Source organism: Rhineura floridana, chromosome 18, assembly GCF_030035675.1.
Source record: "Rhineura floridana isolate rRhiFlo1 chromosome 18, rRhiFlo1.hap2, whole genome shotgun sequence".
NCBI lineage: Eukaryota > Metazoa > Chordata > Lepidosauria > Squamata > Rhineuridae > Rhineura > Rhineura floridana.
The window spans coordinates 799601-824465 of NC_084497.1; the positions used below are offsets into that span (position 1 = coordinate 799601).

Here is a 24865-nt window from a genome sequence, read left to right on the forward strand (position 1 = left end):
AAAAAAGACTACAATGTGTGAGCAGTCCAGACACTTGACACAAGAATTTATCTGATGAGAGCAAAACTCAGTCAGGTTGGAACTGCCAAATCCCATGCATAAATCCACTTAAAATGGATCCCTCCTCCACCGCCCCTAACAGACCTTTGGATCTGCTCTAACAGCCTTATGTTCTGATATAACGGGTGAGATTTGAACCGTTAACTTCCCAGAGCGCAGTTTTTGCACACTCTTTGCTTGCTACACTACACTTCTCATCCCTTGCAAAAAGGTCCACAGAGGATTTGTCCTTGCAGTTCAGTTTTTTCACTGCCAAAAGTCCATAGCCACATCCACAAGAAGAATTAATAGCCGCCGTCCCCCAGGAGATTCCGCATCCCAAGGAGAGTTTACAGCCATGCTCCCAAGGAAAGTCCAAATACCCACATTTCTTAGTTCAACGTAACATACCCAATCTGTTAGGCAATCCTCCAATACCTGGGGGCAGGTCTGTTGAGCTCAGCAGTGCTCCCTTCTGATCATGCAGGTACAGCTTGGGAAACACGCTGAGCTTTAGCAAGAGATGTTCAGTTGGATGAAATGCAACTTTTTGCTTGTAATTAGAAATGCAAACAAGAAGGGTTACCATCTGAACTGCTAGCCTGAAGTAGGAACCCCACTGAAGAAAAGGACAGGAGCATCCAGCCTCTCTGCTTGATTATTTCCCATATTCTCCACAAGCCCAAAAGCCTTGTTATCACCTTATTCGCTTCCCAGAACAAAAGGAGGCTCTGTCAAATACATCATTACTCCCACTGTAAAAAATAAAAGCCATGGAACCATGCTGCCTCATGTCCCCCCCCACCAAGACCCCACAAGTAGTGAGAATTCCTGTCTTAAATGCCTTGAAAAGGAGGCTTTGACAAATTCATAGAGGTCTAAGAACATCTCAGAGTTATGATGGCTCACATGGGGACCTCCAGATTTAGAGGCAGTCTACCTCTGAGTGCCATGGCTGGAAACAATGCCCCTCGCTTCCCTATGGGCTTGTCAGATACACTGGGCTGGCCACTGCAGGAAAAAACAGGATTCCGTGGCTGCAGAAGCCTTTGGTGTGATCCAGCAGGGCTCTTGGGATGGGCCTTCGTCTGGGCAAAATGGAGCCTCCATTTTGGCAGGCTACTTTGGGGCAGGCTACTTTGGGGGTACCAGTTGCTGGGGGCAGGCAATGTGGGATGGCCAGGCGGATGTGGCTGTCACTCTACATGCTGTCAGCTTCCAAGTGCCGTTGGGCTGGCCACCATGGGACGCGTGATGCTGAACAAGGTGGGCTTGTTTTATGTCTGTATGTTTCTCTCATGAGCGCAGGAGTTCCCTGTTCCACTTTTTCTCCCCCCTCTCTCCTTCTGTGCATCTTTGTTGGCTCCAGGATAGAGGAACACACAAATCTAGAAAGCTGCCTTATACTGAGTCAGACCATTGGTCCATCTAGCTCAGTAGTGCCTACACTGACTGGCAGCGGCTCTCCCAGGTTTCAGGCAGGGCGTCACTCCCAGCTCTATCTGGAAATGCCAGGGATTGAACCTGGGAGCTTTTGCAAGCAAAGCAGAGGCTCTGCCCTCCACTCAGAGCTTCAGAAGGTCACTTGTTAAAAGATTCCGATTGCGTCCTTCCCTTTAGGGAATGAGGTGGTCCAGTTCAATTCCAGTTCACCCCAATGGTCCTTGGCCATTTCTCACCCAGCATTCGGGATGTCCCAAGCTGCTGTGCTGAAGGGTAAGAGGTAATTAAGACCAACAGAACCCCCAAACAAGCACCCAGCGGAAGGGGCATGCGTTCACCTCTTTGCCCCAACAATCACGATCTTTATGCTTCACGGCCCCCAAAGCCAAAAGCATCAAAAGTGCATGCGAGAGAATGAACGATTTCTCACTCGTCTTCAGATACAAAGGTCTACCTGAGGAGTTCCCAGACTTTTGTTCTCCCACAGACCCCTTGAACATTTCTGAGAGTCTCGGCAGACCACTTTGCGATTCTGCAGACTGCTGTGCCCACTGTCCTTGCACAGAACGCGAATCGTCATGCCATCAAATACAAGAAATGCAATTAAAAATGAATACGAATATTCAGTGCGACAGATGTGCCGACTCCCGTCTTCAACTGCAAATCCACAAGACATCTGAATGAAACCAACACGGACCACTGGTGGCCCATGGGGCATAGCTTCGGTACCCCACATCTACCCCCCCAAAAACCCCAAACTCAATCCATGTTCAGTTAACCTGGCAATTCTGAGACCTGCTTGCACGTGTAGGTCAGAGATCGTTTAATTCAGTGAACTCCATTAAACCGAACAAGTTCCTTCCAGGCATTGCCACAGGTCCGGCCCAGCATATTTGAAAGTCACCCTGGTCAGCGTTCCCAAAAAGTCCAGAATAGCATTCCCCCCCCCCATTGCTGCCTAGGCTTTGAGTCTTTGTCACCTGGAAATCCTAGAAAAGTCCATAGTGACCCAGCTGACCTTGTGAAAATAAGCCCAGCTGTTGAACCACAGAATCCCGTCTGGAAAGGGGTGAGGGTCATGGAGGAGGGGAGTCTTCCGCTTGTGGCATCTCTGTCTCACCCCCTGCCCAGGCCTCTCCTCCTTCCTCTCAGCTGCTGAGGCTCTCCTGGCCCGGGCTCTGCATTTAATGGGAACATGCCTTTGCTCCACTGCAGAGAGGGGGCAGAAAGACTTGACCCCAGAGGTGGCCTGCTGACAAAAGTGTCCATTCGGACATCACGATAAACAGGGGGGGGGGGCGACCTGTAGTCCTCCAAAGCTGACTGGTTGGAGTCCAAGGATAAATCCTGGAGAGACACAGGGGTCCCCATCCTTGTGATAAGCCATGATTTGTCGTGACGAGTATGAATCTAGGCCACTTCTAGGGTTGGGTGCTTTCCCCTCCTGCTCTGACGTAGCCTTTGCCTATGATTTCAGTTAACCAAAGTTTAGCGTCACGTCCAAACCCTGCTTCTATCGCTTTCAGGAACCTATCAAGCAAGACTGCACAATATTGCCCCCTGAGCACGTGCAGAGTGCTTTTCTTTCATTACAGAGAGGCCTTACCCCCCCCCATGTAAAGGCATCACAGGCAGCGAGCTTCCGGAAGAGTTTCTCCCCTCTCCCCACCCTGGAAATTAAGGACTGCAGCTACAACTGTGTCTGTGTGTGTGAGAGAGAGAGAAATAGATTACCGGAGTTGAAAGGCGGGGTGTTGAGGGACCCACCACACTACATGCCAATTCCCAATTCTAGGTTAGGAAGGTTATTTATTTATTTTTAAAAAATACAACTACATGAAAAGCCACGCCCTAAATTTTATTCCAAAGAAAATAAGTAAAGCTGTGCTTTGACCTTATGGCACCATCTAAAGGTTCTGGGCAGCATTGCACTTGTTTCCTTCTACCAAGCCTAATCAGGACAGGGCAGCGCCATGGGTCGGCATGCTTGGGTACCTGCTCAGGGCCACAGGGGCCACTGCTGACCCTACCACCATCGGTGCTTGCTGTCACCACTAATTACTCTCCTCACTGCCTCCCGTCCTGCAGGCCTGTTTATGCAGAGGTGGCAGGGAGCTCCTCCCCAGAATGGGATTCCCCAAGATACAATGCCCAGCGTCATCTTGTGGGGGCCTAACGCAGCAGAGAATGGAGCTGAGCGCCGGCTGGGCTCCCACATAAAGCAGAGCAGCCTCCTGCCACCAGAGATGGGTGTATCTGCCAGTTTGGGTTCTTCTCCATTTTCAGGAGGATTTAAAAAAAAAATTAAAAATTGCAAATTGCTGCTGAAATGCGGAGAACGGAATTAAAGGCTGGAGAAAAGATGGCGTTGAAAGAACTAAATGGGCAGCCCCTCCCGTCCCTAGCACAATTAAATCCTCCCCGCCTGCAAACAACACCAACCAAGGCAATCTTGCTATGGTTGTATCACAAATCCATTTTTGAGTCCCAAAGCTTTTGTGGGGTGTTTTACTGACGTGTGGAGAAAGCACATGGCTGCATCAGAGTGTCGGCCCTGTCTGCCTCGTGGTCTGTCTGTGAGCAAGCCTTTGCTAGTCCTTCTTTCATCCCTCTGGGTATTTCTGTTATTTGTTCGTAACAACCTTTGTGATTGCTTCTTGTGACAAAACAAGCAAAGGTAAAGATGCACAGACATGCTCACACACACAGGAAAGGGAAAGGAATTTGTTTAGTCTGCATTATGAAGCAAACCGATCCTTTTTGCACCCTTCAGACCCATGCATGCACTGAAACACGTGGCAGTATGCACAATCCGGGCTCTGTTGAAAGACCCTGTTGGCTGAATCAATGTTGGTTCCGATGCTCTTTCCCAGGTTTCATCCCCAGGATGAGATACGACTGCGTTACAAGGAAATCTGTCAAATTCACACTTTCCAAAACAATATGAGAATTGGATCACAGCCCTCCTTGTCAATTTAGAGTTATCCAAATTTTGCAATGCAGCTCTCCAGCCATGAAAATATCTATCTATCCATCTATGGGAATAATGTTCAAAACATGCATTATACAAGGGGAAACAGCTTGTGAAAATGTGCATATTAAGCACAATAACCCACAAGACCCTGTGAGGTAGGCTACATTGAGTGCGACGTGCCCCAAATTTCCAGTGAGCTAAACAACATAACACAAGAAAAGCCGTTGTGTCAGACTAAGGTGTGTCCACTGACTCCAGAATCTTGTTTTTCGGGATGGGCGGATCTGTCAGGTTTGGTGTTTTTCTAAGTCTTCAGTTCTCCGCGTTTCCACGTGAGTTTGCGACTACCACAAAAGAAAAAAACTTAAGAAAAGTCATCAGCTGTGCAGGCAAGGTCTCCTTGGGAGTAAAAGTCTGGCTGAAGGTGATGAACTGGAGTCAGCTGAGATTGAGAGTGTGGTTCCAGCAGCTGAAGCTCAAACCTCCAGTGCTGGGCTGGAAGAGCTGTTGGGACAAGGTCCAGGCGCCGGCCCTGATCGCTTGCTGACTCCAGACCTGTTTGTGGACTGCCTAGACCTTGCCTCTTGCCTCGACCCCTTTGTTGCTGAGGACTCCACTTGGCTGGACTTTGACTTTGGACCGGCCTTGGTGTTGCTGCCGGCAAGTCCTTTGTTTCCTTGGGAGCCTGGTAAGGACGGGACACCTGCTTTTCCAGGTCGCAGCCCAACGCTCCAACCACTAGGCCACCATAGCTCTCAAGAATGGGTTAGGAACTTGCCTTCTACTGAGTCAGTATTGCCTACACTGACTGGCAGTGGGTCTCCAGGGGACGTTCCCAGGCCTGCTTGGAGATGCACTTGGGGCCTTCTGCATGCAAGGCAGGGGCTCTACCCACCGAGCATCCTTGCATCGATCTCCCTTTTTAGAGCTCTTTACCGTTAGACCAGATTCAGGCCTGGCAGCTCTGTGTTGCGTTGGGCAGGCAGCCACCCTGTTCTTGCCTAGCAGGCAGCCGGGGAGGGTGGGAAGCTCAGGCCAAGTGCAGATCTCCAAGCCTCTCTACATGGCCCTCTGGACTGCGCCCAGGCCATGCCCCTCGCTGGCCCCGCTGTGCACCTCCTTGGGTGCCTTTTTGCCTGGTGGGATGACCTCGGATCATGCCTCTTGCGTCCGTGGGTGGAGGTCAAGAGGGGTGTGTGAGAGGGTGTGTAGTGTATTCCACTGCGCAAAGGTAATGTCTGCATTCATTGCCCTGCCTTCTTGTCCCTCTGGCTCCGCCCCCATACGCGTGTGGCCCCCAGATGCTCACCGAGAAGGGAATGCGGCCCTTGGGCTGACAAAAGGCTCTGCAGCCCCGCTATAAGGATTTAAAGCTCCAGTCCGTACCTCTCTACTTTGAATGAGTCCGTGAGAACATCAGCAAAGCCCTCCTGAGCCCGACCAAAATGCCACGGTGGCCAGACAAGAAACTGAAGAGCTCCACAGATCAGCAGGAATTTTAACTTTTATTTTTATTTATTTATGATTTGATCTATATCCCGCCCTTCCTCCCAGCAGGAGCCCAGGGCGGCAAACAAAAGCGCTAAAAACACTTTAAAACATCATAAAACAGACCTTAAAATACATTAGAGTGGCTGTTTATTCAGCCAGATAGGCGGCCTAAAAATAAAATTTTATTATTATTATTATTATTATTATTAAAACAAAACAACTTTAAAAACATTAACATGAGTGTCCCCTTCTGAAATCTGACACTCATTCTCTAACTGAAAGGAAAAGGGAATGTAAATGCAAAGATCTCTGGGTAGCGTAAAGAAAGGTCCTCCCGTTTAATTTCACAACAACCCTGTAAGGTAGCTTAGGCTGAGAGAGATGTGATGGGCCCAAGGGAGAACATCGGGGTTTGAATTCCCGGCGGATCCAGCATCATCTTTGCTATATTGCGCCAGCTTTTGGACACCCTCAAGGGTCAGTTTGCATGCTATGTCTCTGAAGTGCACATCTTAAAAAGATGCTTAGAAGAGGCCTTCCCTCCTGAGAGTGGGGAATGCCTCCCCTTACATCAGGGATGGGGGACCTGTGGGGCCATCCAGATGTTGCTGAGCTCCTAGCAGCCAGCAAGACCAATGGTCAGGGATGATGAGAGTTGCTACCAGCAACATCCAGAGGGCCACAGGCCTTCCCCAACCCTGACATAAATGGCTCTCCTCCATCTTTATCCTTCCATCAGCCCCGCAAAGAGCTCAGTCTGAGAATCAATGAGAGACTGCCCCACGCCCAGGGCAGCCAGTGAGCTACAGGGCTGAGTGGGGATTTGGACCCAGGTCTCCCCAGACCCAGGCCAACACGCAAACCTCTGCACCACACTGGCTCACAAACAGATGTTCCATGGCGGGGACCCAATCTGCAAGTTCTCTTGCTGGTTTTCCTGTTGTTCCACAGCGTTCCCATGATAGCAGCGGTGGCATTTGTTACCTGCCTGTCACTGGTCCAACAGGTTGGTTCAGAATGATACAGAAAAAAGATCCTTCAGAGGACAGAGGAGGGGGGGAGGGAATCGGCTCTGTGATCTCCTTGTGACGGCTGATCCCAGCTATTTCAGCGGCAACCTACAACTTCCTCCACCTGCTGTTGTTGCTGTTGTTTATCTCCTTCGTCCGTCTCTTCATGCAAAAGAAAAAGTCTCCAAGAAAATTAACAAGGTAAAATGAAACCGTAATTTTTGAAACCAGACTAGGCAAATTCCTGGGAGGGTCCATGGCTACTAGTCATGATGGCTGTGCATCATAGGTACGGTGCCTCTGAATAGCAGGCGGGGGGCAAGCGACATGGTGCTCAGGTCCTGCTTGGGGATTCCCATGTGCAGAGCCCCTGCCTTGCATGCAGAAGGTCCCAGGTAGGGCTGGGGATGCATCCACTGCCTGAAACCCTGCAGAGACAATACGGAGCTAGATGGGCCAACTCGGTTTAAGAAAGGTTCCCATGTCTGAGCCCCATCTAGCTGCCCCAAATTTGTTGTGTCGGGGAACAGTGGCGGCTAAATTTATCTGGATCAGGCCACCGTCTCTCCCACGGGCAGCAACAGGGAATGGCAGGAGTGAATCTATCATCACGCCAGTGTCACAACAGGAGGAGGCAGGAGGGACGAGAAGACCCGGTTTGCTGCAAGTCGGACATGAATTGGCCTTGGAACACATGAAGGGCCTGGCCCTGGGAGACTCATCTTTATATATATATATATATATAGCCCATAACTGTTGGAGCGCAACGAGAAAGAATTAACCCACCCAGTTTCTATTGGCTTATGGGAATGCGGCCATTTCGAGGGTGCGGCCCCTCGTCGGAAGCTGTGGACTTTGTCTCGCTCGTGCTATTAAGAGGAGCCTGCCAGGAAGGCCACCCGGCCCGAACGCTCCGGAACAGATTTGCCTCCTTCCCAGAGTAACAACCCTGTAGCTGCGCACGAGACGGTTTTTTCCTGGATTGAGAACGAGAAGCCAGAACGACGCGGGGTAGGTTGCACTCTTCTGGATTCTGTGGGGAATTAGAGCAGGCTGCATGAGCGTATAGGAGGGCCGGCACTACCGTTGGGCAGAGTGAGGCAGCCACTTCAGGCGGCAGGAGAGGGGCGGCAGCAACAGCCATTTCCCCCAGTCTTTTATTTTGATCCCCAGGGTAGAGCGATGCTTGTTTCGAGATAAGAGCGCAAGATGCTGTCTTATGCCAAGTCCATCTATTGTCTACACTGACTGGCAGCTGCTCTCCAGGGTTTCAGGCAGGGGCCATTCCCAGCCTACCTGGAGATGCAGCCAGGGATTGAACCTGGGATCTGCTGCATGCAAAGCAGAGGCTCCAGCACTGAGCACGGGCCTTTCGCCTTAAAAGCAAGACTCTAGTCCTCATGGCTCTGAATAAATGGCTAATATGTGAGCCGCTTTGTGAAGTCTGCCTGAAAAGCGATATAGAAATGCCTTAAATGAGTAGGAAGCTGCCTTATACCGAGTCAGACCAATGGTCCAGCTAGCTCAGTGTAGTCTGCACTGACTGGCAGCAGCTTGCCAGGGTTTCAGGCAGGGCACAGTCCCATCCAGAGATAGGGACGGAAAGTTCTGTCCATTCTGGTTCTCTCCGTCCCTCATTTTTCCAATCTTAAATTCACTTCCCCACACTTCTGCAGCAATTAGTGACTTTTTTTTAAAAAAAAATCCTCATGAAAAATCATCAGCATCTTAGTGTGAATTTCTCCTAATAAACACATTTTTGTATGCAGTTTTGTCGAATGAACACACTTTTGTAAGCAATTTCCCCTAATAAAAAGTGTTCTTGAAGGTTATTTTCCCTGATATATCCCTTTTTACGCACACTTTCCCCTAAAACATGCATTTTTGTAATCATTCTTTGGTCAGAGAACTGCATCACAAAATTCTGATATGTGCAAATTTCGGAGGATAACTGTGTTTCGGTTCTCAAATTGTTTCAGAAAGTGCGGATTTGATATGTGTGTGTGTTATGTGCCTTCAGGTCGATTTTGACTCATGGCAACCCTCTGAATGAGTGACCTCCAGTAGCATCTGTCATGAACCACCCTGTTCAGATCTTGCAAGTTCAGGTCTGTGGCTTCCTTTATAGAATCAATCCATCTCTTCTTTGGCCTTCCTCTTTTTCTACTCCCTTCTGTTTTCCCCAGCATTATTGTCTTTTCTAGTGAATCGTGTCTTCTCATGATGTGTCCAAAGTATGATAAACTCAGTTTCACCATTTTAGCTTCTAGTGATAGTTCTGGTTTAGTTCAGCTTGAAATGCGAACTAAATAGAATCTCTCGCCTGTTCCTTGATGCCTGGGACCAACATCAGAACCAGCGTTGATTCTTCCAACAGAGTCTTTAAGAACCTAGGAAGGTGCCTTCTCCTGAATCAGGCCATAGGTCTGCCTGGCTTAGCATTGTCCACACTGACTGGCAGCTGCTCTCCATGGTTTCAGGAAGGGAGTCACTCCCAACACTTACCGCATTCTTCTGTGGGATGAAAGCAAAAGGATTGCTTCCCTAAATGTATTGCTCTCTGCCCAGATCCAATAGTGTCATGTCAAAACAGGCCGCCGCCTTTCAAGCCCCGGTGGGTTTTTGTTAGTTGTTGATCTGCTTCTGGTGCACATCAGTCGTATGAAGAAACACAAACCTTGAGTGGCCTCAGTCCATTATTACCTACATCACTTTTTAGCAAGGGTTAAGAATTGGGGGGGGGAGAAGCAGTGGGAGGGCACTCTTGAGATCATTGCTCAAATTTCCTCTTTCTGTTTTTTCTGACCACGGCAGCTCAAAAAGTGCTCATTCCGTGACAGGTGTGAAGCCCCGAGAAATGGCTCTGAGCCACAGGATCGTTTATATTGCACATTTATTTTGCTTTCCACTTGATCAAGTTCCTAGAATTCCACTGCTGGCTCCGGGTGGGGAGGGCAGCTCTGAGGGCTTATCAGGTTGACGCAGCCCAAAAACGCGCAGTGGCCTGGGCCTCTCCCTTTCCAGCCTAGTTTGAAACTGGCAACCGCGGCACACAAATGCCTCCCAGACTAAATGCCCCCTAACAGGCCTCTTTGGGGGTGAGAGAGAGAGAAAGAGACACGCTGTGGTTTCAGTCTGTTGAAAAACGCACTTTGCTCTGGGTTCAGAAGGGAAGCGTCACACAGCCTTTGCTCAGCTGGCAAGAGGGATGGATTTCAGTTTCGACCAGAGCAAGATCAACCACGGGCCCATCGGAGCCTCCGCAGGTTGGTTTGGTGGGCATGCCGCGACTCATAAGGATGGGGGACAAATTTGGTTCAGTTCTGATTTAAAGCCGAATTGATCAAATTTGCCTTTCCAAAACAGCAAGAGAACCGAAACGCGGCCGTCCTTCCAAATGGGCACTTCTCAGAATGTTGCAATGGGCGTTCTCCAAGAAAACAATGTTTGCAAATGTGTATATACTGGGGGGGAGGGAAGTGTGCATAAAAATGAACTTATTGGTGAAAATAACATACACAAATGCATTGCATTAGGAGAAATTGATTGCAAAATAATGTGTACCTGAGTCAAAATGCCTATTTTCAGGGGAAATTGGCGCAAAAATGCTGAACTGAATTTCAGAGTGGCAAAATGAGAAACAGAGAACCTCCCCCTACCGTTGGGGCTCCCTGCCTTCCGCCCCACCTGTCCCAAGGGGCACCAGCCACCGCTGGTCTAGAAGTACCCAGCTGTACCACTGGGCGTGAGCCCCTCAGCAGATTCCCCATCGTGCCATCCCCACCCGTTAGTCTGACCCAGGAGGGCAATTTCTTATGGCCCACAGAGCCCTCCAAGTATTTTATCATCCTGCTCTCCCAACAATTTGTGCCTTGTTGTGTTTCCAAGTGGCACAGTTTCTGTTCTGGGGAGCGGAGGCACCTGAGGAATTTATTTGGCATCCTCCTGGCACCGAGAGAGCTCTCCAGGCTTGAGACTTGCTGTCTGGGCAATATGGAGGTAGGGTGGGGGCATATTCGACAGCAATGCCAACTGGGAGCAACTCCACCCCTGCCTGGCATTCCACACTCTCAACAACCCACTCCTGGGGGACTTTTGACTCCTCTGCATGAGAGAAGCTCTGCCAGGAGGTCATAAAAGCCTGCCTTCGGGATGGCCAAAGGTCGGGAAGAGGACAGGGAACTGACAATAGAGTGAGTGCACCTTAGAAGAATTTGGGAAGTGGAACTAACTGGAACCGGTGGGACGGGTTCAGGATGAGGCCAGGAATTCCTGAGTTGGTATTTCACCTTTTATTATTGCGGGGGTGGTGGCAGTTGCAGTACTGAAATGGTACATCCATTTCCCCATCTTTTAACGTTTAAGAAAAGAGGCACTTGTCTTCTCTAGTCTCCAGTGGCGAGTCAGAATCAACACCCAGGCGACCAAGGAAGGGTTGTGCCCAATGGTTTTCTGTGCAGTACGCAGAGCTGACACCTGTGTACTTGTGCAAGAAAGCAAACTGTACTTTGTTAAGGGTGCTGGGAAGTTGTAGCTTGCTGAGGGGGAAACTATTCTCCCCTCGCCAGTTCCTTCTTTAGTAAACACTTGTCGATTGATCTTCTCAGGCTTTACTTCCTTCCTCCTTCATCTTGCTGGTTAGTGTGTGAGAGGGATGGCTCTGTAATGGCCACATGCATGCCTGTACTCAGAATGGCTTTATTTCACAGGAATGATAAATCTTATCTTTCTTTATTCTTCCAGCCATCGGCCTTACCAGGCTGCTCATTTCTACATTCCACTGCAAAGGGGACCTGGGTAGGGCAGCCCCACCTGCCGCCTGGGGCGACTGCCTCAGTGAACGGTAGTATTAACATAAGCAGAGCCTGCTAGATCCGGCCACAGGGGGCCCATCTAGTCCAGCAGCCTGTTCTTGCAGTGGCCAGTCAGAGGCCCCACTGGGAAGCCTTCGAGCAGGACCTGAGCCCTTCCCTCCTGCAGTTTCCAGCAACGGAGCATAGCCATCGGGGCTCCAGTAGCATCTGTTACAAACCACCCTGTTCAGATCTTGTAAGTTCAGGTCTGTGGCTTCCTTTATGGAATCAATCCATCTCTTGTTTGGCTTTCCTCTTTTTCTACTCCCTTCTGTTTTTCCCAGCATTATTGTCTTTTCTAGTGAACTGTGTCTTCTCATTATGTGTCCAAAGTAGGATAACCTCAGTTTCATCATTTTAGCTTCTAGTGATAGTTCTGGTTTAATTTGTTCTAACACCCAATTATTTGTCTTTTTCACAGTCCAAAGCTCTCCTCCAACACCACATTTCTACACTGTTAGCCTTATCCTCCATAAATTCATCTAATCTTCTTTTAAAACCATCCAAGCTGCTGGCCATCACTACCTCTTGTGGGAGTGAGTTCCATAGTTTAACTCTGGCCTGCATGAAGAAGTCCTTCCTTTCATCTGTCCTGAATCTCCCAACATTCAGCTTCATTGGACGCCCATGAGTTCTAAAGTTATGAGAGACGGAGAAATTATTTCTCTTTCTCCATGCCATTCATCCTTTTAGACACTTTTATCTTGTCGCCTCCTACTCGCCTCTTTGTCTAATCTAAAAAGGATTGCTCCTGCCCCTAACACTGAGGACTAGAATGTTACTTGGCTTTTTGAAGGGGAAAGACAAAATAGAAGCCAGCATTCTGCATCAAACAACCAGAATCTAGGAGTGTAAAACTGATTGACTCAAATGCACACACACCAGTGAGAGAGAACTAAACAAGGGTAGCATTGTTCTGCCTGGTGGGAGACAGTGTGCTTCACAGCATGTAACCCTAACCCTGTGGTTTTACTCTTAGAGCTCCTTCCTAGGCATCTTTCTCTCTCTCACTCACACACACAGATTACAGACACAAAGGGCATCCACCTTGGCAGGAAGCAATGCAACTGAAATCCTGCCTCCCAAGCACACAGACACAGTCCATGGCAGGGTTACCAAACCACTCCCGCAACAATTAGACTCATCAGCCTTTAACTATCTTGTATATATTAGGAGAAAATCTACACAAACATGTTGGCAAATTCTGTTTCTTTAGGGCAGATCCACCCCATACATTTAAAGCGCATCCAATGTGCACATTTCAAGTGCGTGGCTTTCCCCCAAAGAATCCTGGGACTGTGTTTTTCCCCCTACACCCAGCGCCACAACTTCCCAGCATCCTCCTGAACAAATGACAGTCCCCAGGATTCTTTGGGGGAAATGTGTGTGTTGGATGTGCTTTAAATGTATGGTGCCTAGGGGCCTGCCCTTAATTTCCTTTATTTAAAAAACAACAAACCACTAATTGATGCAGAATTTGGGGCAAACGGACCTTAAGATTGGGGAAATCTACCCTGGGCTCCTGCTGGGAGGAAGGGCAGGATAGAAATCAAATCATAAATAAATGAATAAATAAAATATTTTCTAAATAGAAAAGGCTGGGAAAATGGGGTACATCCATCCTTAACTCAGAAATCTAAGGGTTGTTTTGTGCAATGTTAGCCCTGCTCAGAGTAAACACATTGAAAATAAAGGATAGATCTATTAATGTCTATGGGTCTACTCTGGGTAAAACTTAGTTGACTAGAACCCATTGGGTGGCATTCAGCGCTAGTCCCACTCAGAGCAGACGCATTAAAGTTGACACGATACGTTTAGGTTCTTTAATTTCAGTGGGCCTACTCTGAGTAGGACTGAGTTGAATACAACCCTAAACCTGCATGTAGACATATAAATCTATGGAGAACGGCCGCAGCTCAGGGGCAGAGCATCTGCCTTGCATGTGGAAGGTCCCAGGTTCAATCTTCAGTGGCCCCTCCAGGTAGGGCTTGACAGTCCCCTGCCTGACAGCCTGGAGAGCCGCTGCCAGTCAGTGTAGGCAATACTGAGCTTTAGATGGACCAATGGTCTGACTCAGTATAAAGCAGCTTCCTACGTTCCTATTAAATCAGTCCTTTATTCACAACCATGAGGACTAGAACCTTGCCTTATCATTTGGGGAAGGACTAGTAGTTCAGTGGCAGAGCACCTGCTGTGCTTGCAGATGTTCCCAGGTTCAGTCTGCGACGGCCTCTCCAGGTAGGGCTGGGAGCAACTCCCTGCCTGAAATCCTAGGGCGCTGCTGCCAGCCAGTGCTGACAGTACTGGCTAGATGGACCAATGGTCTGACTCAGTATAAGGCCGCTTCCTCTGCTCCTTGGCTGAACGTCAGCCGGTTATCTAAGCAAAGGTTGGGCGCTGGAGTTAAACCAAGTCAATGTTTTGGGTCATTTATGGCTTGTGAAACCCCGTTTTCTGTTATTCTCCACACACATGCACACAGGCCTGCAAAATCCACCCTGTGTCAGAGGGGCAAGGGAGGGAGGGAGTCCATGTTGGCTGTTCATGGTTCTGTTGATAAAGGGCTTGACACGAAACTAAAGCTGTCCGCCTCCTCCTCTGGGGCGAGTGGTAATTCTTATTTCATCCAGCAGAGGGCAATGGCAGCTTACTATTTTAGCAGGGAGGCAGTTCTGAGCTCTTTCTGAAGTCTGAAATCATCTCTATGCAGACTTTTGGGGTATAGCCATTTTGGGGCTTTCAATATCAGAACAGAATAAAAGAAATGCTGAAAAATATAAGGGTAGCAAACTAGCAGCATTAACAACATTCACCAGCCTGTTCTCCGTTCTTGGAGCCCCCAACCCCTTATTGTGAACGCAAGTGATCCTCTGATCCCGGAGAGGTCGATTCGGTGATCCGTGTTCTTCTGTATTGCTGTGATTGTCGTGATATATGCCAATTGTTTTTTTAAAGTATCAAACCTCTCCTAGCAAAACTGCCAGAACAATCGGATGCATTTTATGTCTCTCTGCTGCTCTCCGATCAAAGAGCAGTGGCTCCTCCCAGTGCAGCCAAGTCCTGTGCTGCGGTGTGTAAAAGGCGCCAAACATTAATGTCAGCCTCTCTACAATCTTCCCTTTTGGAGTTTGTGATATGAGAGGTGCAACTGCGCCTGCAGAGGAAGCGGGTCCGTTAGGGCCAATAGGGGCAGTGCCCCCCAACTCCCGTCTGCCCTCAGCCAGCCCCACCTGCCCGTCTTCTTACATAAAAGAAGACCTTCCTCTTCCAACAAGCCTCTAAGCAGAGATCTTTCCCTGTCTGCATCTGCACTGGAATTGGTTTTAACTTTTTTTTAAATGCTTTATCACTGCTTCCCTGGGCTCCTTTGGGAGGAGTTTAATTAGTAAATAATAATACAATAATGTCCAGGCGAGGGGTTAGCACAGGCTGCCAGCTTCCTCCTCCTCCTTAGGGTTGCCCTTGGAGACCTCAGGAGGGAGGGGGTGCTAAGCTAGCATGACTGTCGAAGACCAGATATCCCTCCATCCAGACCACCCACACAGCACCTACTGTTTGTCCCCATTTTTACCATGCAGCTCATGGGCGTCATGGTGTCCTGGAGACAGTCCGCTGTGATGTAGTGGTTAGAGCGCTAGGTTAGGCTCAGGGAAATCTGGGTTCTTAATCCTCACTCCACCATGAAGCTTGCATCGGCCACGGTCGCCATCTCTTAGCCCGCTGTTCCTGGGTCCCCAGACGTTGTTGGACTACAAATCCCATCATCCCCAGCCGGCTTAGCCAATGGCCAAGAATGATGGGAGTTGCACTCCCAACAACATCTGGGGACCCAAGGTTGAAGAACAGCGTCTTAGCCTAACCCACCTTGCAGGGTTGTTGTCGGGATAAAGCAGGGTGCGGGGGGTTAGAGAGGTCTACATGAGCTAATCTAGAGGAAGAGGAAGATAAAAAAATTAACGTATTGAGGGTTCCTTAATGAGAAGTTCAGTAGAGAGACTGTATGGCTTAATGACTGAAGGCCTCAGGTTCAATCCCCAGCACCTCCAGATATGGCTGGAAAAGTCCCCTGCCTGAATTCCTGGAGAGCTGCTGCCAGTCAGTGTGGACAATACTGAGTAGATGGATCAAAGGAACTTGGTGGAAGTCAGGTTCCTTTGTCCCTATTTAAACCGTCAGAACTGTGCAAGGGGGGTGGAGGGCATGTGCAGCATCTTGGAGCCTGCAATGTGTCGGGTGTAGCTCAGTGGTCGATCATCTGCCTTGGGTGCAGAAGGTCCCAGGTTCAGCCCTCAGCAGCTGCAGGTGGCACTGGAAAAGACTCCCTGCCTCAGATTACTGGAGAGCCTCTGCCAACCAGCGTACAAAATGAGGGCTAGATAAACAAAGCAGCTTCTTTTAATGTATGTATATGAGCATTTATATGTATTTCCCTCTCCTTCCCCAGCTGTCACAAAACCGTGCTCCTGATTTAAAAGCTTCTCAGGGCCACTGGAGAATCCAAGCACTCCCTGCACCTGAAGAGCATCTCAAAACTCAAGGAGAAGTACCTGAGGCATCTCTTCCAAAAATGGAACCAGACCCCATGACCCTTGTTTTTAGTGCATCTCAGAATGCAGTCTCAGAGTATGAAGAACAGAACGGCCAGCAAGCAGGTTCACGAGGAGAGACGAGGTTTGAGGACACAGATGATGAATATTTTGATTTGGGGCACCGTGATCAGAAGGCTGGAAATGGATGGAGACTGATGGAACCTCCTGAAGATGGGTCCAGGTGGGAATCAAAGTCTATCAACGGGAGGAAGGACCTCTGGGCGCTGCCCCCAGACAGAGAGTCCAAGCTGGAAGTGGTCAAATCGGGCTCACTCTACAACATCCGGGCTTACACAGGAGAGAAGAAGAAGCCCTCCAGGCTTTACGATGAAGACGAAGAGGAAATGAGGTACAAGATCCCCCCAGAGGACGTCTCATCTGAGAAAGCCAAGGAACTCAAAAAAGAACGGCAGGAGATTATCCGAGGCCAAGTGGTAAGGAAGAGCACGACGGTGGTAGAAAGGTGGAGCTCCGTGAACGAGCTGGAAGCCACCACTGCAGCCTCGCCAGGCAAAGACTTTGCAGAGGGCAGAAGGAGTTACTCCACCGGGTTCGCCATCTGTTTCGATGGGCCTTCCTCCAGCTGGGTCAGCACCCCTGTCAACCCCCAAAACATAGACACAGAGCAGATCAATTTTGCTGCTGCCCGACAGCAGTTCCTGGAGCTGGAACAGACGAACCCAAAAGTGCTTCTGGGGGTGAGGAAACCGACGACGGTGACCACTCCAAGGTCGCAGATAGCGCAAAACATTCATGGGAGGGAGGAACATGCAGGCCCTGGTGATTCTGAATATGACTGCCAGAGAAGACCACGTGTGTCTCACGAGTTGGCAGACCTCCTTATCTCCCAAGGGACAGAACCCACGTCTTCTGGTCAAGCCGCCATTTGCCAAAACTCAACTGGAGACGTTCTGTATTCCAATCAGGTGGAAACGCCTCATGATTTAAGTGCCATGACTCCTGTAGGAAAAGTCTCCACGAAGAAGGCAGGAGAACACTTGGATTGGGTGGCTAGTGGCCAAGACCCTGCCAAAGAGCCGGGGGCCAGCGATGAGACGCCCATTGAGCGTGAAATCCGGTTGTCCATGGAGAGGGAGAAGGACCATTGGAAAGAGCGGGGGATCCAAAGAGTGAGCAGCAGAGACGAGCTTGTGGAGATCCGATCCAAGTCTCTCCTGTCATCTGCCATCGCTTGGCCGGCTTCCTCCAGGAAAGGGAAAGATAAACCTCGTGTTTCCTTTTATGTTCAGAGGGAGATTGAGCAGGAAACTAAGCGTGAGGCTGACCTCCAAAAGGAAGGGAGGCTTTTGGGAATGTACGACAAGGGGGTCCATCAGGAGCTTGCAGAACGGCGGAAAGTTTTCGAGCGCGATGAGGCGGCCCCAATGATTTCTCCTCACAAGGCGAGGAAAGAGGGACAGCTCCGGGAGGTCTCCGACAGCAAATCTGCACAGGCCCATTGCAGCTTTGCCACAGACACTGAGACTGGGAAAACAATCGCCGACCCGGGCATGACCTGGACCTCAGAGGCCTACCGGTTGTCTTCACCTAATCCCAACACTGGCAAAAGAAGACCAGAGAATGAACTGACCCTTCTCAATCACAGCTTCTCCAATCCCAACCAGCAGATGGATTCCCCAAGACCAAGACTCTCTGGCAGCCAGGGTCCAGAAAGCCCAGGAGAGGAGCCTGTGCTGCTACGAGGGGAACATTTCGCCATCCCGGTCCAGAAGCTCAGGTTCTCTGCTCCTGATGACCAGGGACTGCAGATTGCCAGGAAGAAAGAGGACCAACCGGAGCGCTCCGTTTCCCGGGACGAGCTGTACACCTTGAAGACATGGAGACCCCGGACGTCGGCCCTGATTGACCAGGAGATCCAGGACGCATTGCAAAGGGAAGTGGAGCTTCAAGAGCAGCGGCGGAAGGCCAGGTTGACCACAGAGAGGGAGCCACACTCTCGGTCCTCCTCTCAAAGCTCAGGTGAGAGGAGGAGAAAAGGAGGCGAGAAAGGGCTGGGCAGCGGTAGAGGAGGCTACTCCACACAGTCCGCTTTAAATTCTTTTTCCCTTCAAAAATTGGGGGATTGGGTTGTCAGGATTAGGGATGGATGAATCTGTGGAGTTTGGTTCCTCTCCATTTTTCCTTTTTCTCAGTCTTAAGTTCAGTTCTCCACCTTTCCACATTAGTTTGTGATTTGGGGTGTGTGTGTTTTCTGTTGTTGTTTTAAAGTCCTCATGAAAATTCATCAGCATTTCAGTGAGAATTTATATTTTTTGTTATATAAATGCATTTTGTATATTAGTTTCTCTAACATATGCATTTTAATGTATATTGTACCTTAATATATGCATTTTTGTATACATTCTGTGGCTGGAGAACTGTCCTGCAAAATTCAGAGAAGTGTAAATTTCAAAGAATGGCTGTTTCAGTTTACATATTCTGTCAGAAAGTACAAATCTGAAAGGTCAGCTTTTAAATGCAGCCTAAATCAAAGTTCTCCACTATCCCTTGTCAGGATGCTGTCATAACAGAGAAGAGGCTGCGTTTAATTTCCAAAATGCAGGCTCTAGAATCCCTTCTCTGCCATCTGCCTTTAAAGGAAACACGACTGTTTCTATATTCTAAGTGCGTTGGACACAGGGTGCAGGAAGTTGATTTGCACATGCTCAGATACGCTAGCTGGCTATCGAAAATCACTTGCAGAATAGGACTTTCATTTCTTATAGAATGTTGTTGTTGTTATGTGCCTTCAAGTAGATTTTGACTTATGGCGACTCTGAATCAGCGACCTCCAAGAGCATCTGTTATAAACCACCCTGTTCAGATCTTGTAAGTTCAGGTCTGTGGCTTCCTTTATGGAATCAATCCATCTCTTGTTTGGCCTTCCTCTTTTTCTACTCCCTTCTGTTTTTCCTAGCATTATTATTTATTTATTTATATTTATTTATTTATTGAATTTGTATATCGCCCCATAGCCGAAGCTCTCTGGGCAGTTTACAACAATTAAAAACATTAAAGACAAATATACAAATTTAAAAACACATTTTTAAAAAGCAATTTAAAAACACATGCTAACATGTCTGGGAGAAGAGGAAAGTCTTGACCTGGCACTGAAAAGATAACAGTGTTGGTGCCAGGCGCACTTCATCAGGGAGATCACTCCATAATTTGGGGGCCACCACTGAGAAGGCCCTCTCCCTTGTTGCCAGCCTCCCAGCTTTCCTCGGAGTAGGAACCTGGAGGAGGGCCTTGGATGTTGAGCGTAGTATACAGGTGGGTTTGTGTCAGGAGAGGCGTTCCATCAGGTATTGTGGTCCCAAGCTGTGTAAGGCTTTATAGATTAAAACCAGCACCTTGAATCGAGCTCGGAAACATAAAGGCAGCCAGTGCAAGCGGGCCAGAATCGGTTTTATATGTTTGAACTGTCTGGTTCCTGTTACCAATCTGTCCGCTGCATTTTGCACAAGCTGCAGCTTCTGAACCATCTTCAAAGGCAGCCCCACGTAGAGTGCATTGCAGTAATCTAACTTGGAGGTTACCAGAGCATGGACAACTGAAGCTAGGTTATCCGTGTCCAGATAGGGGCATAGCTGGGCCACCAACCGAAGTTGGTAGAAGGCAGTCCGTGCCACCGTGGCTACCTGAGCCTCAAGTGACAGAGATGGGTCTAGGAGAACCCCCAAGCTACGAACCTGCTCCTTCAGGGGGAGTGCAACCCCATCCAGGACAGGTTGGACATCCACCATCCAGTCAGAAGAACCACCCACTAGCAGCATCTTATTGTCTTTTCTAGTGAATCGTGTCTTCTCATGATGTGTCCAAAGTATGATAACCTCAGTTTCATCATTTTCGCTTCTAGTGATAGTTCTGGTTTAATTTGTCCTAACACCCAATTATTTGTCTTTTTCACAGTCCATGGTATGCGCAAAGCTCTCCTCCAACACCACATTTCAAAGGAGTTGATTTTTCTCTTATCCGCTTTTTTCACTTTCCAACTTTCACATCCATACATAGAGATCGGAAATACTATGGTCTGAATGATCCTGACTTTAGTGTTCAGGGATACATCTTTGCCTTTCAAGACCTTTTCTAGTTCTCTCATAGCTGCCCTCCTAAGTCCTAGCCGCCTTCTGATTTCTTGACTATTGTCTCCATTTTGGTTAATGACTGTGCCAAGGAATTGATAATCCTTGACAAGTTCAGTGTCTTCGCTGTCATCTTTAAAGTTACATAAATCTTCTGTTGTCATTACTTTAGTCTTCGGACTCTCCTTTCTCATCTGTGCGCATCAGCCTCTGGGCTTCCTTTCGGCTTTGACTTGGTTGCGTCATTTGTCACAGCCCTACTCGTACTTGTCCTTTGTTCTTCCCCAGTAGATCGCTTAATGCCATCTGACCTGGGAGTCTCATCTTCCGGCACTATCTCGTGTTGCATTTTGGATATTCTGTTCATAGGGTTTTCGTGGTCAGAGGTATTCAGAGGTGGTTTACCATTGCCTTCCTCTGAGTCTGGATGCATCTTAGTCTGGTGTCTCAGCTTTGACCATTCCGCCATGGGTGCCCCTGCTAGGAGTCTAGCCTCTTGGTCTAGACTCCTGACAGCATTGCTCTCAGCTTCTTCGACACACTCAAGCCCCCTCACCACGTTAAGCTGTGCATCCTAGAGGAGGGTGTTGTTACAGACTACTACTTATTTTTAGCTTGGGGACCCCCTGTATTTTGCATATGCAAGTTGAGTCTCTCAAGTACCTAAGAACATCTCTGCACTCTGCCACAACACGGATATTTTTTAATTCACATAATTGCTAATTGCATGGATACCACCACAATTGATTCAGCCCATAGAGGCAGAAATCCAGAGAGCCCCGAGTTGAAATCTCATTTGCATTAGGACCAATTTCTAAAAGTCTTTCTCTTGACCCCATTGGATCAAGCCTTTTTTAATTAAAAAAAGTGCACCAAATTGTGTTCTAATTGTCTCCATCAGCTGCTTCAGGGATTGCTGACAGGTACTCCGTAACCGCCTTGTCCATCCTTGTTCCTGATTCCCCTGCGAGGTTGTCTCCACAGCAAGTCTACCTGGGGATTTTGCCCTCAGAACCAGACCTGACAATGCCCCACCAGAGTGTGGCGCAGCCCTCCGTGGAAGAGAAGAAAAGGAGGGCGAGAGAGGAAGGGAAGGTACTAAATGGCCAGGTTCTGCTGCTACAGGGCGATTGGGGGGGGGGTGACCACTGGCTTAGACAGACAGGGAGGGGCCAGGAATGTCCCCTGCCTGAAATCCTGCAGACTCGCTGCTAGTCAGTGTAGACCATACTCAGCTTAAATCTGATTCCATTTAAGGTAGCCATGCTTGGAGCCTTGGGCTGCTGCCAGTTAGTGTAGACAATGCTGAGCTGGATGGGCCAATGGTCTCAGCAGTTCCCAGGCTCCTATTGAATCTGGCCTGTATTCAGAGTCATGAGGACTGGAATCTTACTTTATCTTTAGAGAAATTGTCATAATTCAGTGGCAGAGCATCTGCACAGATGGTCTCTGCCAGGGGAAGGTGCCAGGTTCAGGTACGGCTAGGAGAGATCCTTGTCCAAAACCCTGCAGAGCCGCTGCCAGTCAGTGCAGGCGATGCTGAGCTCAATGGAGCAACAGTCTCACTCTGTGCAAGGCAGCTTCCCCTGTTCCTGTCTGCAAAAGGCTGCAGCGTCTACAGTCAATCTTTCCTACGGAATGTGTCTCCTTGTCATAGTTTCTGTTCTCTGATTCTTACCCCCTTGTCTTTTTCCAGTACGCTGGCATTGAACTCAGCGATGAAATCGACACAGAGGTAAAAAAATAAAATTCAACCATTTACTTTGGGGGGGCGGGGAACAGGAGAGTCACGGAGGGTTTCTTTTTAAAAAACAACAAGAACTGTATTTCTGGCATGGACACCCTGGCGACAGGAAGGGAGGGGAGGGGTGATGCAAATCCTGGGGACAGAGAGGAGAGGAACCTCAGACCGGGGGCCAAATGCGGCCCTGAAGACCTCTCTGTCTGGCCCTTGGGACCCTCTCCCCGGGTCGTACCTCTCACAGGCCCTGCCTGGCACCCTCTTTGAGTTCTTTTTGCCTGGAGTCCTTCAGCTGCGATGCGACCTCTCGCTTGCCTGGGTGGAGAGGAGGTGACGTGTTTTAATGGTCTTTAATGCTGCATAATAAATTTCTGTAACCAGCCCCAGGACCTCATGGTGAAGGGCAAGCAAATACTGATGATGATGACGTAGAGACTTCTGCATGGCTGGGCAGCATCCTCCTGTATAAATTTAAAAGTCACATATGTTGCCCCCGCCACCACTGTTATGCGGCCACCAAAAGGTTGTTCACCAAGGAATGTGGCCCTTGGGCTGAAAAACAATCCTGTGGTAAACGGGGGGGGGTGTCTTCTTGAGCGACTATTCTCTCATGGAGACCTTGATTCCTTCTGCAGGTTGTGAAATCCACCAAAGTGATCCGCCAGAGGGGCGTCTTGGCTGAGCTTTGGGAGACGGGACAAATCCGCAGGATCAGGGATGATGGAGACTGATCCTGCCAGCGTTGCTCAGTCCTGGGGAGGAACCCGGTTCCCCAAAACGCCTCAGAGTTGCAGTGTCCAGTCTGTGGGACTTCCTTTTGTTTTCCTGTTTTCTTTTATTATTATTATTATTATTATTATTGATTCAGTATGCTTCCAGAGTTTCCAGAAGTCGGATCAGGGGAGTTGACTCTGTGGGTTGTATTCAACTGACTCTTCTGAGAGCAGGCCCGTTTAAATGAATGGACGTAAGCAAAGTCATGGTCACTAATTTCAACGGGTCTACTCTGCGTAAAAGTATAAAAAGTTTTATACTGCTTTTCCATAGGCTGGCTGTTTTGCTAAATACAACCCTGTATTTGTAGGGCTGCGGGAGGGCTGTTCTCTCTTTGAAAGGGTCTCCGGTCCAAGTCTGGTTTAAATATAAATAACGGTAAGAAGCTAGATCGGGGAAGGGTCTTGGACAGAGGCGACTGGTGCCCATTTAGGACTGGTGGGGCGGAAAACAAGGAGCCCAACAGTAGGAGGAGCCAGAGTCAATGAGAGGCGGAGCCAACAAATTCTAGTTTTCTTCCACCATCCTCCTCCCTGTTGAATTTTACAAGTGCAGCACTGAGACAAAGGAGGAGGAAACTGACAGGCAGTTGTACACACACACACCCCGGCTGGATGGCAGGTGTGGACTGGCTACGGTCCGACTGCGGTTGGTGGAGGAGTGCCCCATTCTCCCTACCAGCTTTGAAGCTGCCTGTCAACAGTTATGGGCAGCGGACTGGTCGCAGTCTTTATGCGTTTATGTTTAGATCCCGGCAATAACTTCTAAATTTCCATCTATACATGGACATTAGTGCATGCAACTGTTATGCAAATCTCATTCTTTTTTGCCCACTACTTTTGGTGCTGCTTTGCCTCTTGTTTGGGGGGGGGGGACACACTTAGGGACGGCCACCCGCCTTTTCTGCCATTGTATTGGTCCTGTACCTTTGACATTATCTGAAGGGCATTTTCTTGTCTATTTTTGGTAGGCCACCCTGGTACATTTTGTTGCAGGGGACAAAAGAAATCCAAGAACAAAATAATAAAACACCAGAGTGTAACCACGCGAGCAGTGTGGCTAAAATGTGGGAGGGGGCAAAGTGGGTGTGAGATGCTGCATGGAGAAGCAGAAACAAATTTGTATTTCTCAGAGAGGCTTTCAGAAGAGCCTGGCGGGGGAGAAACCGGCTTCTTTCTTTCTTTCTGCAAAGTAATGGGATTGTTTTGTGTAAATAAAACATTCATTTCTTCATGGAGCGGAAGAATGCAAAGAATCCAAAGCTGTTAAGAGACAAACCAGTTAGTGAAGCAGAGGCCGGAGTAAGGGACGATTAGAAGCAAGACCCATCCATTGTGGTTATCAGGCCTTTCTTCTGTCTGGAATTCATTTCTCTGTATTTGTGCAGCAATTTGCGATTTTTTAGTCCTTGTGAAAATTCCCCAGCGTTTTAGTGAGAATTTCTCCTAATAAACACATTTTTGTCTGCAGTTTTGACTGACGTATACATTTCTGCAAACAATGTCTCCTGACATAATGGATTTTTGTTATCTTCACTGATATATTCATTTGCATGCATGCTTTCCCGTAATGTACACATATTGTTTTGTTGAGGAACTGCATTGCAAAATTAGGATAAGTGCCAATTTCAAAGGATGGCTGGAGAGAGATTGGGTTAATTCTTGGAGGAAAAGGCGATCAATGGCTACTAGCCACAACGGCTATGTTCTCCCTCCACTTTTGCCTGCAAATTGCATCTGAAAACTGGTTGTTGAGGATCACAAGTGGGGGGAGAGCTCAGGTCCTGCTGTGTGGGCTTCTCAGAGGTATCTAGCTGGCCACTGTGAGAACAGGGTGCTGGACTAGATGGGGTCTGTGGTCTGATCC

The 24865-nt window shown here is 48.7% G+C and overlaps 1 protein-coding gene across 1 annotated transcript; it reads left to right on the forward strand.

The window, feature by feature from the left end:
- The first annotated feature begins 1214 nt into the window (after positions 1–1214).
- On the forward strand, positions 1215–24461 carry MISP (mitotic spindle positioning). The gene is made up of 9 exons (XM_061601811.1): positions 1215–1305; positions 1660–1755; positions 4881–5116; positions 6899–6953; positions 7835–7968; positions 16255–18379; positions 21386–21579; positions 22181–22219; positions 22861–24461. Exons 1-9 carry the CDS (start codon positions 1215–1217, stop codon positions 22954–22956), a joined length of 3066 nt encoding a protein of 1021 aa, XP_061457795.1. The 3' UTR covers positions 22957–24461.
- The last annotated feature ends 404 nt before the right edge of the window (positions 24462–24865 follow it).

Bases quoted from the DNA above. Each gene is read 5' to 3' on its own strand.
- MISP (XM_061601811.1), top strand. From the start codon at position 1,215: ATGGCCAGGCGGATGTGGCTGTCACTCTACATGCTGTCAGCTTCCAAG. The intron at 5,117-6,898 runs GCAAGTCCTTTG...GTTGTTCCACAG, and splicing joins CGGCCTTGGTGTTGCTGCCG to CGTTCCCATGATAGCAGCGG. The intron at 21,580-22,180 runs GTACTAAATGGC...GTCTTTTTCCAG, and splicing joins GGGCGAGAGAGGAAGGGAAG to TACGCTGGCATTGAACTCAG.